At 31.8% G+C, this 16,060-nt stretch overlaps 2 protein-coding genes across 19 annotated transcripts in view; one reads left to right on the forward strand and one right to left on the reverse strand.

Moving 5' to 3' along the window:
• The window catches only part of LOC145935871 (uncharacterized), a 271,196-nt gene that overhangs the window by 254,140 nt on the left and 996 nt on the right, over nucleotides 1-16,060 (forward strand). The window lies entirely within an intron of this gene.
• Nucleotides 1-16,060, reverse strand: part of Raskol (Ras GTPase-activating protein raskol) — a 370,271-nt gene that overhangs the window by 78,071 nt on the left and 276,140 nt on the right. For 11 of the 18 annotated variants that reach the window (XM_083037555.1, XM_083037556.1, XM_083037557.1 and 8 more), the window contains one exon: nucleotides 7,418-7,477. The exons of 6 other annotated variants lie outside the window; for them this stretch is intronic. In XM_083037555.1, coding sequence (XP_082893681.1) covers nucleotides 7,418-7,477 — 60 coding nt within the window. Of the gene's footprint in view, nucleotides 1-7,417; nucleotides 7,478-14,051; nucleotides 14,721-16,060 lie in introns of those variants that run through there. One more of the 18 variants, XM_083037569.1, reaches the window with a different exon arrangement.

Below are 16,060 nucleotides of genomic sequence, written 5' to 3' on the forward strand. Positions count from 1 at the left end.
TAATAATAATTTTGTATGTAAAAAATATAAAAAGAATTGATAGAAAATTTTATTCTCAATAAAAATTAATTTAAAATTTGTATTACACAGGTTTTCTGTGAGAAGAGAGAGATATGTGAAATGTAAGAGCAGATGAAAAAATATAAAACCCCGTAATTGTCATTACTGTTGCAAGTTGTATTTGTATATTATACGGCGGAAATATTTGTTTTATTAAGAAATTAGAATCGCTTATAATTGTAAAATGATTATTCTACTTAAATCACAAAAGATATAAATATTAATTTAAATTCTCTCCAAATAAAAAAAAATATATTGTATCTGATAATAAATAAAATTTTTATCAATAAAGAAATATTCTTCCTATTTTCTCTTTTAATCGAGTAAATAATCAAAAATTGATTAGTAATAATAGCTGTAAAACCGCTTTTTGACTATTACTTTTTTACACCCCTCGTATTTTATCTTCAGCATCCGTGTTCGGATCGATACTCTGCTCACGGTACGAGAATGATTTAACGCGGAGTAATTAGCGGAGGAGCAGTGTCAGCAGTTAACAGTTATGTATATCGTTTGAAACATAAATTTTGGCCGAGATTAGGTTCATTGCGCTTGGTGAACTTTTTTTTATTACTTCCTATCGCACTCCGGAGAGATGCAGGATGTGTCCTGCAAACGGTTGTATCTCCGGTATCGTCGACAGGTATTAATTCACTACCGCGCGCATGCACAAGCTCGTATTGATGCATAGCGTAAGGCAATTGCACTGCAATTTATGAGCGATAATTGTGACGAGCGGTAAATCGTTTTTTGTCAGAGCATATCAAAGAGGTACGCGCGAATCGCATAAACGAGTGTCTTTAATTTGCTTCATTCCTCATCGAATATATTTTAATTTGTATTTTAGTTTAATTATAACAGTGATGAGAAAACAGCAGCAAATAATCATACCGTCTTTCTCACCTTTATTCTTATTTATATAAAATATGTAATTAATAGTATAGTTTAATAAAAAAAATATTTGCGTTTCATTTATAAATAGATATTTATCGTGATTCTATATAAACGATATCTATAAATTTAATTTAAAACAAAAATTATCATTATTAGTTTAAAATAAAAATTTCTTTTATTATAAGTTTCATTTTAATCACACAAGAGAAAAAAGAAAGTTTTACGATATATCAAGTTCTTAATCGGGAAGATTGAAGAAAAGAATGAGTCTTTAGTCTATATTGGAAAAATCCAAATTTTTTTTGATATCAGTAAGTCAGAGAAGAACAGATGATGGAGAAATAGGATAAGAGGTACTTAACGAAACCCCCAAAAAAATGAAAGACAAGGCGTGATGGAATACACATATCACGTGTAAACGAAGAGCACTGGAATATTCTTAATAATAAGAAACCTATAAGAAAAACAGAGATATACTATGTCAGCCAAACATAAGCGTCAGCTGGACAGACACGATATCTAATATGCGCGAAGACCTAAAGTCGAAAAAAAAAGAAGACCTAATGAAAATAGAGAAAGGTCACTGAACATATAAGTAACGGATATATTATCTCTATAAAAGAATCTTCACATATGTGTCACATGATGTTCTAATCTTACATTCCCATCTTTTTTTTTTAATATTAGACTTTAATATGCAACATATAATTTTAAATCATCATCACAAGAAAAATAAATATAAATAAAAATATAAATAAATATATTTGTGATTTACAGAAAAATATATTGTAAAATTAAATAATGTACAGTTGAATGAAAATAGAATATACGCAATAATTACAGAAGCAACAAAAATGTAAAAAACTTTTAATTGGAAATATCATAATTAAAAATTTAATTTAATTAGTATTACAAATTTATATATTTTAAATTTATAAATTTTTTATTTTTCCATATAAATTTCCAGTGTTGCAATTTATTCGCGATGATTTTCCTGTCAACGTAAAGAGGAACCGAAATGTGCTACCACATTCCTGGGACAATGATATGGAGAAATGGTAATCGCAGAAAATAGTGAAAGAAAGAGACAGAAAGTACGTGACTATGCAACCGCAGAGGATGCTGTGGGGTTTTAGCGAGCAGGGGGAAGAAAGGGGGATAATATAGGATGCAGCAAAGCGATGCAGCAATCGTCGTCGTCGCTCTATGCATCTCAACTACAAAAGAAAATGCAAACTGATAGCGGAAAAATCGTTTATCGCGCGCGCTGGTAATTATCCTTACAAATTGAAAGGGGAGAAGATTAATTTGTGAGTGTGAAATCGGTGTTGGCAACGGTCATTCAATCGTTGTGTAATTCCTGTTACAACACTTTCTCTCTCCCTTTCGCGGCGTAGAGTACATTTATATGCGCCATGTTGTTCGTGACATTGCAGAATCTCATTGTCAGACGTGCAGACAACTTCTCTAGATATTGCCCTCTTCTACGTTACTGCAATAAATTTTCCTTTCTGCTGTCGATCAATTGAAACGAATTGAAAACACGACAGAGATTATTATGAGACTAATCAAAAACTTATCTCTCTTCCTCTTTCTCGCAACACATTACTATTAATTATTGATAATAAATAATGAGCTATCATTAAGATACACTGCGTAAACATCAAATGTGCACGTTTTTTTTCTTTTTTAATAACAAACGGTAATATTATTCTCCCGGAGGACCGTTGCATTTCTTGTTTCTCGTTAAGTATACAACGGGCTATTTATATAAACGAAGCTCTATGAAATTGCGGCCACTACCGCACTCGTAAGTTAACCGCAAGCGGATAAATTTTTCTAGACTGTGACTACCGCGCAGCAAAAGCCACTTAGCGCGAAGTGGAAGATCTAAGGGCATTTAGGTGGGATAATGTTACGGCGCGTTGAATAAGCGCGTTACTTTGCTGAAAGATAGATGAAGGTTGGTAGACGAGACGTGGGAAAGAAGTGGGATTTAAGAGAGGAAGGTATAATCGTAAAATGGTGTGTTAATGCGATGTTACAGCACCGAGAACAAGAACAAAAGTTGGCCGATATTATTCCTGTTACGTTGTCTGTCTATAATTTGTCTTGCCAAGCAAACTGTCACATTTGCTCACTCGACTGCTGTCAATTAATTTTTGAAAAATATCGTTTACATCTCGTAATATTTAAAAATCACTAATTAGGACATCAGAAAAGTGAAAACGATACGTCTAAAAAATTTTATAAGACTCAAAAATAAAATCTTGGAGAAATATACAAATAATTTTTCTAGATAAAATTTAATTTTTTTACGCGAAAAAATATAATTCTTCGAATTTTGATTCTTTTTATCAAGTTATTCCAATTAATCGTCAGAATAATAATTAATTAATAATTAATCAGAATAAAGTAAATTCAAGAAAATGCAAGGATTCAAAAAATCTATTTAGCAAAACAATTAACAATTTTAATATTCTGAGAACAATTATAACAGAACATTGACCTGGCAAGCATTTCAATCAAGGTAAGGAACAATATTACGTATAGTCTCGTCTGATCCCCCTTAGACTTTCGCAATTAGATTCGCGATGAAACAGAGGTAAACCGCGGACATGAATGATACGGACCACCAGCGTGGCTCTCTCGGATGGAGATCATCGTAAGAAGCGAGCGCTTAATTTCCGCGGGGGTGCCCTTAATGAATAGCGAGAACCTCTCTCGAGAGATCGTTAGCCGAATGCGAGAAGCAATTTCCGTAAAAGTCACGCGATCTCGCTAACCGGCCGTCGTAGTGCGGGCATAAGCAAGGATAGATCTCGCAAAGATGGAGAAGAGAGGCATAACGCATTTACGGGACGGAACAAGTAGGAAGCAGCTTTAAGCGGATTTTAAGTGGAAATTGATTTGCCTGCGTGCGCGAGCGTCAAGCTGAAGAATACAGTATCACCTCGCACCTCGGTCAATGATCCGAATGGACGGCCATATACGAAGATCCGACCGTGATCTTCATCGTTTGCCTTGTAGGGGATGTACGACCGTTAAATGAGCTCTTCATGTACGACATACACGACGAGCATACGCGTCGAAAGAATCTAAAAGCTCGACATGATAGTTCAAGCATGTCGAGTTCTCGAAATGATAGCTTCGTAGAGTCGCGATACGTAGTAATTATTATTACTCATAATTAACGAGACGTCTTGCATACTTTGATCGTCAAGCCTATTCCTTCTGTTAATTGAAGAGATAGAGAGATAGATTTTTATGAAACTTTATTAATGAGAGTGTTGCGAGGAAAAAATTCAGTTCCTGCGAGAAATGTAGAATTAATGTATAATTATCGTATTATAAATAATTTCAAATATAATAGTTTAATAAGTTGTTATAAAGATTAATAAGTTTACTAAAATATCTTAAGTTTAAAAATTATATTTATTTTTATATTTTATTGAAGCCTTTTATTCCTGACTTTTTATACGATAAGTAAATTTTTTATTTTTATTGTTTAGTTGATTCCAGTTTTCTCAATTTCAAGTGTATATACCTGTATGTATATATGTATAAAAAAAAATTAATTTAAGAAGATATTATGTCGAAACAGTATATCTAGTTTTAAATTTTAAGAAAAATATTAATTATATGTAATTAATTTTAATGTCATGCCATATATTAAGGCCCTTGCACAATGCTAGGCGATAGCGATAGGAATAGCGATAGCGATAGAATAGCATCTATTCTCTGTTCCTATTGGTGGAATAAAAAATATTCACCAATAGGAATAGAGAAAAGGTACTATTCTATCGCTATCGCTATTCTTATCGCTATCGCCTAGCATTGTGCAAGGGGCTTTAGAGTTACTAATTGTAGAAGATTTCTGTTTTATCCAACACCAGCATTTACTGCTACAACGTTTCCAATATAAGCCGTCTCTGACGCTACAAACTAGCTAGCCTTTCTCTGCAGACTCTCTCTTGTATCGAGCATAATGTCGATAAAGTTACATTCTGTGTTAAATATAATTTCTGACGTATCCAGAACGTTTGATAATATAAATCCACGTTTGATAATATAAATCCACGTTTGATAATATAAATCTCCTAATATATCTTCTCCCCCCCTCATAAAACAATATTTTAAATCCAAACAAAAGTATCAAAACATGAGTATTGAATTTAATCATAATAAAATCCTAATAAAAGGATATTCTTTTTATTTTTTAAACACTTTTTGAACACGAACACGTGTTTTCTTAAACACTTCACAAAATATTATATTGTATAAATATTGTATATATATAACAAATAAATATTTTATGAAGTGTTTAAGAATCAATTCGAAAAATAAAAAAGAATATCTTTTATTAGGGTTTGCATGCATATATATGTAAGAATGTATATTTCTTTTGTCAAATGCTATTACTTAGAATTAATTAGTTGATTCGTTGCCGATCTCAAGTGTTCACGGAATGTTTATATTAATTTCATGATTAATTAGCTGCGAGAATGTTATGAATAATATGAATATAATATTACTAGCAGAGAAATGCCAATTCTTCCAGACCGAGAGACACCCCAGCAAGGTGCAGCAAATGGAAAAAATCTAATTTAGCCGCCTAGAGAATAATTAAATTTTTGCGGTACGAATGTGTTAGGAAGAAAATGCCAGAAAAGTATGTAAAAATACGTCAGCACGTTCCTACCCATCGTAAATTCCATTTTCGTGTCGCTGATTCGGGCAACGCAATTGCAAATGTGGGAAATAAAAAGTGCGAGAGAACTCTCGAAATGAAAAAAATCAGTTTCATTTTGGCAGCATAAGCGAGAGAGAAAAAATCGGACCAATGTTCTTTTTGTATTTTTAATGCATCTTCTTACGTAAAGATATGTAATATAAATATTACATATTACAAATATTAATCTTAATTAGCAAAATTTTTTCACATACAGAAAAGAATTATTTTCTTAATAATATTTAATAATTATCTCCTATAAAATCAGTATTTTCTTAAATTTTATTTTATGCATATAATTAGTTTCCTAAATATCATCTTTTTTGAAGATGGATTAAAATCGCACGTTGAACAAATTTTTTCATACTTTTGCAATAGCATTATTATTCGTGATTCGTATTTGATTAGCAAGATGATTATTATTCTTTATTAAACCAAGAATGTCAAGGTGTTTGTGCGCTTAATTGATTGTCTAATGAATTAATCCAGTTATTATCCTCACGCCTACGAGATTCCGGCCTTGCAATCGATTAATCTTCGGTATGATAGTATATACATACTTAACAATGCGCATTAAAGATACATGGCAGCGAGGAATCAGAGGTGGACAATGTGCATTAGTATTACACTTTCTCTCCATTACCATTGCAATTGACGTCATCTATTAAATCCTAGTTGCATAATGTAACTCAAACTCTGATGTCATTCACAAAGTATGATTAAATAAAAATTCCTTCTTTTTTTCCTATATATATAATTAATTTGCTAATTAATACTTTATACGGAATCTTGCAAGGATTATCATATTTTGATGATTTGATTAATCAAATACGAATCACGATTAATAATGCTATTGCAAAAGTATGAAAAACTTTGTTTAATATGCGATTTTAATCCATCTTCAATCAAAAAAGATGATATTTAGGAAACTAATTACATGCATAAAATAAAATTTAAGAAAATACTGATTTTATAGAAGATAATTATTAAATATTATTAAGAAAATAATTATTTTCTGTATGTGAAAAAATTTTGCTAATTAAGACTAATATTCGTAATATATATATTTATATTACATATCTTTAGGTACGAAGATGCATTAAAAATATAAAAAGAACATTGATTATCACGTCGTAAATTTTGCTATTACTATAGTTACTTATATTACTAAACTATAGTTTTTGTTACTGATCGCAAACTTAGCAAAGTATTACTTCAGTAAAGATATATTATTGTGACATTTACTTCAATTAACATATTATCGCGCATTCAAGTGTTTATATTTAGAACACTAGCCTTCTTTCAAGCCGAAGCGTCAAGGTAAAGTTTACGAAGACAAAGACACAAATTTTTTACTGATGCAGCAATATATGTATATGAAATCGCTAAATGATCATTGTCATCTTATTCAACGAATGGTACTGTACTCTGTTTAAAATTACAGAGGCGATAAGTGTAGGCCACATGCTAATGATGAGTTTAGCGTGAGCAGGCGGGATGTTAAAAGCTTGAATAATATAGATTGACTTGCTCAATTATAATCAAGGCGTTAATAAAAAGTGCATCCCTCGTGCTTACATAATACAAGGTTTTAATTCCCGATTTTGATATATATAATTTTTCAATTGATTTTTTAACTAGCCTCACATACTTTGTTGTATGTAAAATAAAAAAGAAAAATAATTGCGAAAAAATCTACTACAAAAAAACGTGTTATCGCTTAACACTCACCTCTAGCATTATGGTCTCGTTCTAGTCGAGTTCTAGGTAAGGATCTGCTTTTAGACTCACCTGTAACAAAAAAGAATTACATTCAAATTATTCGAGATGTTATAAAATTCTTAAACTCGAAACAATATTAATTTAGTCAGTTGTCGAAAATAATTTGACTACATTATTTTCAAAAAAATAAGATTTTAATATATCATTTTGTACGCTTTTCGTACAAAAATTTTACTTCTTCCATTGTTTTAAAATCTCTGAAAGATTTTATTTTTCATTAATTATAATCAAGGTGTCTACTCAAATCTTGTAAAAACTTTCCTGATAATTCTTTGATTTTCCAGGTATTTTCGTTTAAAATTCCAGATAAAATAAGAAAATTTGTAGAAGCAGTTTTTAAAAATAAATTTCTTTATTGTACGAGCTTTCTAATGTTTTCTATTCATACGATTGCAATGTTATCAAGAGTGCAATTTTTCTAACATTTAATATTGATTTATTAATTGTAAAATTAATTTGGACAATAACAAAGTGCGATATATCACTATATCTAAACGCTAAAAATATATGCAAAAATGAAACAAAAAATAATTTATAAACATCTTAAGGAATATTAATTTATTAAAATTATTATTTATTCGTTTATTATTAAATTATTATTTATTTGATTATTTATTCAAGTAGTATATTTATTTAAATATTACCTATTAAAAGATTGAACAATTTTCTATAAAACTTACATAAGATCTTGATACTAAAAATAAATCAATAAAAAATCACATGTTTAATAAAAACTTAAATATTGGAAAGATATGTTAGACATATATATGTTTCTTAAGCTAATATAATATAAGAGTATATAAAATTTATCAAGAGGAAATTTCTTTTTAAATTCCCTTTCCCATTTCCCAATTCCAGTCAAATTCCATGAAAATTCCAATTTTTCAAGATACAACAAAATTTCTTAAAAATAGGTTTTCAAGGTTTTTCCCAGGAGTATATACCCTGTTAATGATATCTATAAAATATTTTAAAGTGCCTTAACGATACTATACAGCATCGATTTTTCGCATACCAACATCTATGCGAGAAGTATCGGCATGGCGACCCTAATCGCCGTGACAGAAGCATCAACTGCACGCATCCGCGGTCACAGAACCAGAAGTTCTGCCGCGCTGGTTCTGTTATGCGGCTCCGTTTCGCGGCTCTTTCGCGGGGACAGCTTTTTCACAGCGCGTCGCACGGCTATAATGGATGTTCTCCGACCGTATCCGAGAGGGAGAGAGAAAAATAGAGAGAGAGCACGCTCCAATTCTCGCTCCAAGTCTCGAGACTGCGCCAAGTAGAACTACGGTTAGCTGGCAGGTAAGACGTTGCATCCGCTCGTCGCACGTGGACACTTTCGTCTAATTGCGCGCGCCAAGCGGTCGTGCTAATTACAGACCGCGTTCTTTTTCTTTCGTTTCTTCTTCGACTGAATGCGCGACTAGAAATTATATACATATACGAAAGGAGATCCGACTGGAGTTCTCGATTTATTTCAATCGAGATGCGGCGAAATCTTTCTTAAACTTAAATACTACAAATATATTATTATTCATATTGTATTATAGGAAAGAAAGATGTAAAAAATTTTTTTATATCTCGCGTAGTAGCTACGTTCGAATTATTTTAAAATTAAGGAAGGACATTGCAAGAGAGAATTTTGAGTCAATACGGGCGGAATTCCTGAGGAGACTTTCTACAAAATGACGCCTATTGCGAAATTATTATCATACCGTGTATGTGCATCGACGCGTTATTACGGGCGCCAAGCACCGTAAGACCGCGAGCATTTCGACCATGAAGAGACAAGCGGCAGTTTAGTCTAACCGTTCTTCCCCACAGAGCCTGCCAGAGGAGATCTTTCAACTAATTGCACGTCTCCGAGAACGGTTGCGGTGGATCTCATGTGACATTGAAATACGCGCAAATATTAGCGGTACGCGAGAATGTCTAATAAAATCGCGAATTGCTCGATCGAGTTATGTCTCCTCGAATGAAATAAACATGTGTTTATTATCGAGATACAGCTACACTTGTTCCAATTCCGATAGGATAGTATATGAAAAGGCACTATCGATCGTTGAAGAAAGTCATAAAAAAATATAAGGAAAATAGTTCTAACGGAACATAGAATAGATTTTAAAATATGTTTAAAACTAAAAGTTTAGAACAAGACAGTATATTTCGCGACTGATCCCAATAATCTTTCATAATTGCTATAATTTTATCACTACGACAATAAGTATTAAGCATCGCGATATGTTAATAATAATTTATTAATTTTATGTATAATTTTTGTAATTCGTTTTTTAAAAAGGACAAATTATGTAATAATCGTGTTAATAATGATTTATTAATTTTATAATATATTTATAATTTTTATAATCCTTTCTTAAAAAAAAAAAAAAATTAAGAACTGGCTTATCTAAAAATATGAATCGAAAAAGTGCCAACTCTGTTCAGATTTAATCGTATACTTATATTCCGTTTTTGCTAATAATATCTTCGAAAGTATCAATCTCGTTTATCGTAAAAGGGGAAACGAAGGAAGATAGAATAATGTTTCTTTTGCTTTTTCAAACTCTGCATCAGATGATTGATCGCTATCGCTAAATATTCGATAAATCTGGTTTCGTCATCGAAACCAGATTTACAACGTTGTTCGTAACATGTGAGAGGATTTTAATTCCGACCGCGGTTGCTAATAGTCATTAAATGCATCTAAGTCCCGGAATAAGTCGTCAGTTTATTTGCGTCAACGCAAAAATAAAATTTACTCTTGGGACTTTTCAGCCGACTGTTTAGTCGTCTCGATCTCTCGTAATAAGTTCCTTTTGCGGGGAAAGTATAGACAAGCTCACACATATATAGCCTCGATCATCTTTCTACTTACGTTAATCTGTTTCTTAGTCCCAATACTAATTATATATACGATTTGATATCCAATTAAATTCTGGATTTGCAGGAAAATGTCAAAGTACTATGTGAAAGTATAGACTTTCTTAAGGAAATTTATACAAAAAATGTGCAAAAACCGGAAATTAATAAAAAATGTTAATGCTAGAGTATAAGTTGTTAACCATCTTGTAAAATTATGTGTGTATATACATATATATATATGTTTAAAAATATGCAAATAAAATATTATATGCTACAAACGAGAGATTAAGTCATGCGAATTTAATTTTATCGACCCAGTGGTTTGTGTTGATGATGTCTAATTAATAATCCAATAAATATTTCACAATAATATATAACTGAGTAGCCACAAAAAGATAAATATTCACGTTTTCGTTTCTGAAAGCAAACGCGGTGTGAAGTATTGCCACAATTTATATTACATAAACTATTACACGAGTTATTCACGTTTATAATCATTGGTATAATAATTACGATGGCAATCATCTGTGAGTCAGCAATAATCATCTTCCGCACAATGATCACGATATTTTTTTTCTCTCGATGTGAAATCAAAAGTGAAATGCCGAAGCGAAGTGAGAAGCCGGACTGCTTCTAAAATTTCTCATTCTTTCGATTAGAATTGGATGTTGTAATTTTAAAAGTGCAGCCGATAAAGAGTTACACGTTACGCACAAGCCGCGAAATACGATCGAGAAGATTGATCGACCTGGTATCTGTAGTTTCGATTTCTCTTCAGCGTGAATTCGAATACCATTTTATGATCGTCCTGACAATCATCGTAAGGTGTTTGTGCGCGCGTAAAAGCGAAACGCGAAGGCGCTTGTGCAACTTCTTTTACGGTACTTACTCACGTAATCGTTCACGCCAAGAGAAGTGAAAATGTGAACTTCGTAGAGCACACTTTATACTCTTACAAATAATTGCCGTTCTCTAGATAATTAACGTTCAGGGTTTAATCATTATCTATATACGTCTCTTATAATTTTTCTAGAGTTTATATATTTAACACTATTTTTGCGCATATATATTTATACAAAATTTATAGGAAATAAAGATAAAATTATATGAGAAGTTTTATGAAAAATTTTAAACATTTGAATCTATTTTTGAAAGATATTTGATGTTTTTGCTATGCTTTAAGGAAGAAGTGCACCAAAAAAATTATAAATTTTCTTTCATTTAAAAAAGTAGAATTTTCTAAAGATTATGAGCTCTATATATAATGATTTTTAAGATTTAAATTAAAAAATGTTGAAATGTTGCAAATGTTGAACATGTAAAAATATCAAAATTTTTAAAACGCTCTTTTGTCTTGTTTTCTATCTTTATGTACTTTTTTCTGAAAAACATTGGTCCAATCATTATCATTTTCTTATTTTGTTCATAATAAATTATGTTTTGATTATTCAACTTAAAACAATTCTAGTTTTATCAAAAGTTAGAAACAATCAAAGTCGTCTAAAAAATTGATTTTATTAAAATTATAAAAAAAATTCAGAGTTTACTTACAATTAATAAGAAGTATCAATGCATGAGCAAAAAATAAAATTATTCGCACATGTTAATCTAATATTAAGAGAATAAAATAAAAATACGTAGCTAATTTTGTCATATAATTTCGCAAATTGCACTCTCCTCCTTAATTTTCTCCAGAAATAAAGAATAAATGTGAAAAAATTATTAATATATTAAATTAATAAAACAAATAAAAATTTTATCGATCATATATTCTTCATAAAAGATAAATTTTTATTCGTATGGCTTAATTGCGAGATGGCAGTTATTCAGGGCTGTCTGTATAACGAATTAACAAGAGTGCTAAAAGAGGAAGAAAAAAATGGGAGATATATGATGAGTTATTAAAATTGGCTCTCTGTATGCTTATCCAATTACTACGCCGTAAAGTATACACTTTGTATTTATACCGAAAGGATACGCGCGAGTAAGATTCGCTCTTGTCTCCTATACATACAATTTTAATTCCTATCTCTAATAAAAAATAAACATGAAAATTGGCAAGTATTTTTTCAACCAATCACGTGTTATTCTACGTAAGGTAGTCGTTTTTACAATATCCTGTTATCTAAAACAGCATTCGAGATATAATATACAATAAAGAAGCAAAGATTAAAATAAAAAATATAACTTTTAAATGATTATAATCTTCACATTTTTAAAAAGTTTCTCAGAATTGTTTATTCATGTGTATATGTATATATGTTGATGTATATGTGTGTATGCCAATTTATTTAAAAAAATATAAATTCACCAGAAAAAAATTATCTTGCATCAACATTGTTGATAGGAGAAACTCCTGTATTAAAAATTTTATTTCTGTAAAAAAGAATTGTGTACTGATTAAAATACTGAAATATGAAATTCCCTCTTTATATGCCTAAATTTGCAGTGACAACACGGTAATTCTAGCCGTAAAATCAGAATGAAACAAACTGGAAAATGCGGAAAATGCTGTAAACGACGTTAAGCTCACTTATTTTTCACATAATTGTTTCGCGAGGCAATATTTTCGCGAAAATTATATTTTAATGGTACCTGGGGTTATTAAAACACAACATCTCGAAAATCATGTAATTGCGTTACGTTGCATACATACGCTTGGAATATTCCCTCAGTCCAGTCGTTTATATTTTAATGCAGTTATATAGAGGCAGAATTATGGTTAATTTAAAAGCATGTACTTTGGTACTTCGTTTTATACCTATTTATTGATACTAACACAAACACGAATCTCATCCTGTTAATAATATTTTTAATGAATATACCCTATATAGTGAAGAGAGTGCTTTTGCAAGTTACACAGCAAAGTACATACATCAAAATGCGTTATCTAACTTTCTACTAAATTGCACGTAAAATAACTGGCACACGAACGAGATAATACTCGCATTTAGCGAGAAAAAAAAACAATCCGCGATATAAATCACCCGATAGAGAAAATTAACGGGATTTTCACCTCAATTTTGCGACGCGAAATAAAATTTGATATGTATTTTTATTCTAACTTGCACACATACATGTTGCTGAATGCAAGTTGCTTTCTGATTTATATCAGAGCGATAACGATTGAATTGCGTTCGCTGCGAGAGAATCGAGGAAAATTCGTCATCTCTCCTTCAAATCGATGGAAGCAACGTTTCGATGTGAGGTTTGCCGAAATTGGGCGCACGTTTAAAACGCTTTTGTCGGTTTGCTCTGAGAAAGACAACGCGCCAGAATCGAGTTTGATACTTCAGAAGAGGTATACAGCGCAAAACACACATATCACGCGTATAACGGATCAACTTTTTCCTTTGCGCGACGTTCAGCATCAGACTGACCAAGTTAAGGTCGATACGGATATCAAGGAAGATAGAAAATAAAATATTAAAGTAGAAAAAATTCATACAAACACTTGTAATTTTTAAATTCAAATATGAGAAATATGAAAAATAATTTCGCCAATTTTGTATTTTTTTAATATAAATACATTTCAAATAATTTTATAGTTTAGCTGTTTTTATGTGAACCAACTGTAAATAATTACCTTCTAATTGCAAATAATTTTTAGCGATGAAATTTACGCAAGAATTTTTTTTTAGATTTATATTATTTATAAGATACAAAATAAATCGCACACAATGTATTTTCTAATCATCAAATAATAAAAATAGCATACGTCTGTGGCCGTTCCCGGTATCTTGCGGTACGTAGCGGATCCTCATGCTGACGATGATGTAGGTTATCTCACGACAACGTCGAGAATCGTCCTTGAGCGATTGTTAGATCATCTATCTTTGTATAATAAGAATCGCGCGATCGAGGAGCGTCACATTCATGTGTCATCCTTAACTATTGCTCACGGTAGCTCATCGCATCTCCATTGATGTCATTCCGTGAAGCATCAATCATGCCGAGGAGAAAGATCGGTAACCGAAGGTCGACAAGAAGAATATCAACACACAGTGTGTGTGTCTCGGAACTTTTCGCAATTTCCGACAACGTCTGGCCTGCAAATTACACGACAATCGACGAACTTTCGCTTTACGATCCCTTGATTTTCTATCGACTCTTTTGACTTGGCGGGATATATTCTATCTTGACATTAACGATCATGCAAGTGTCGGTTATGGTCTTCGCGGATAATAACGAACTTTATGAAAAAAGTCTTCCTGTTCGTCAGAACGTCGATACCGATGCCCATTTGCGACAAGGCATCCGGTTATCTTGCAATTCTTCGGCTGATTTGCCACGTAAAGTATAGCGATGTCTATTATATCATATTGTAACAATCCGGTGGCGAAACAAAATTTGCGATGTACAAAGCACTTTGTACATCTTGTAGAAATAATATATGATGAATATGCATCATAAACATCCATGAATCACGACATATGTGTATTAATATAAATCATTTAAGCCACGTTAAACAGCACTAATATCTTGATTGGTAATCAGTCGCTCGTATCTTCGGCAAGTTGTCACTGTCGACCCAGTTAAGGTATCATTATATCAAATATGTATACTACATTGAGTTATACCGTTATCAGCTTCCAGTTTCGATCAGACTTCACTATAATGTACTAACTGCAAGAAATAGTCGTATAATTTTTTGTAAATCTTGAGATCGATCTTTCAAGAGCGATAATCTTCTAAAAACTTCTGCTATAAAATTCTCCGTATACGATATTTATAAATAATTATATAAATATCATAAAAAAACACTGTAGAAAAATAATTCCGATATCATATCCAGAGTCGCTTCGTATTTTATTTTCTTTTTCGATCGTATATAATATACAAAGCACAAAGAAAAAACACAACACTCACATACCGGTCATTTGACTATTATTATTTTCAAGAATCGGCAATTGAGGAAAAATTAGCGCGTCGCTTTATTTCACTGTTTATTCACGTATGTCCGTCTTCACAGTTAATTTATTCGTCTCACATAGATACGACGGGCATCTTCGACGGTAATTATTGGCGACCGAAGTATCGCGTGGAGGATCGACGGGGCCGAGACACCGGATCGATTCACCAAGAGTCCCTCTCAGACTCAGTGAACACGATACAGTCCGGGAATGGACTGCCGGGAACGGAGGCTGTGTATGAAAGTAAATATTAACGTGGTCTCCCTCGCTTACACACTTACTCGGTCGGGCCGGTCGACAGTGTGTGATCGTGAGTATCAATACGAGCGTGCCTTTCTCGTAAATATAGCACGTCACGTGGGTGAACATCACGGCTCATGCGCGCGCGAACACGAGGGATCAGTGCGTGTCATCTGTTTAGTATCAAACGCGGTATTTTGTGCGTATATATTTCCATACGCGACTTTTACGACAGTAACCATCCTCCTTTGTCTCGTCCAAAATAGTACAGGTCCCTTCGCCAAAAATACAGTCTAGATTTTCGTGAATTTAATAAGTAATATTCGTCTATTTGTTGCGTGAGAGAAAAATATATTTAAATTTAATGTATAAATATTATGTATTAATTTATGTTTAATTATTAATAAAAATTTATTAATTTTCGCCGATTTATTAATATATTCAGCAATATTTATTCGCACTTCTTCCACAACACAAAAAATTATATTTTATATATAAAAACGGAGAGAATTTTCTCTTAGAGACTTATCCTGAAAATCATGATAGTCGTAAAAATTTTATGTTTTGTTTATGA

This window comes from Prenolepis imparis, unplaced genomic scaffold (genome assembly GCF_030444845.1).
Source record: "Prenolepis imparis isolate NDT839.2.m4 unplaced genomic scaffold, iyPreImpa1.0 SCAF_5, whole genome shotgun sequence".
NCBI lineage: Eukaryota > Metazoa > Arthropoda > Insecta > Hymenoptera > Formicidae > Prenolepis > Prenolepis imparis.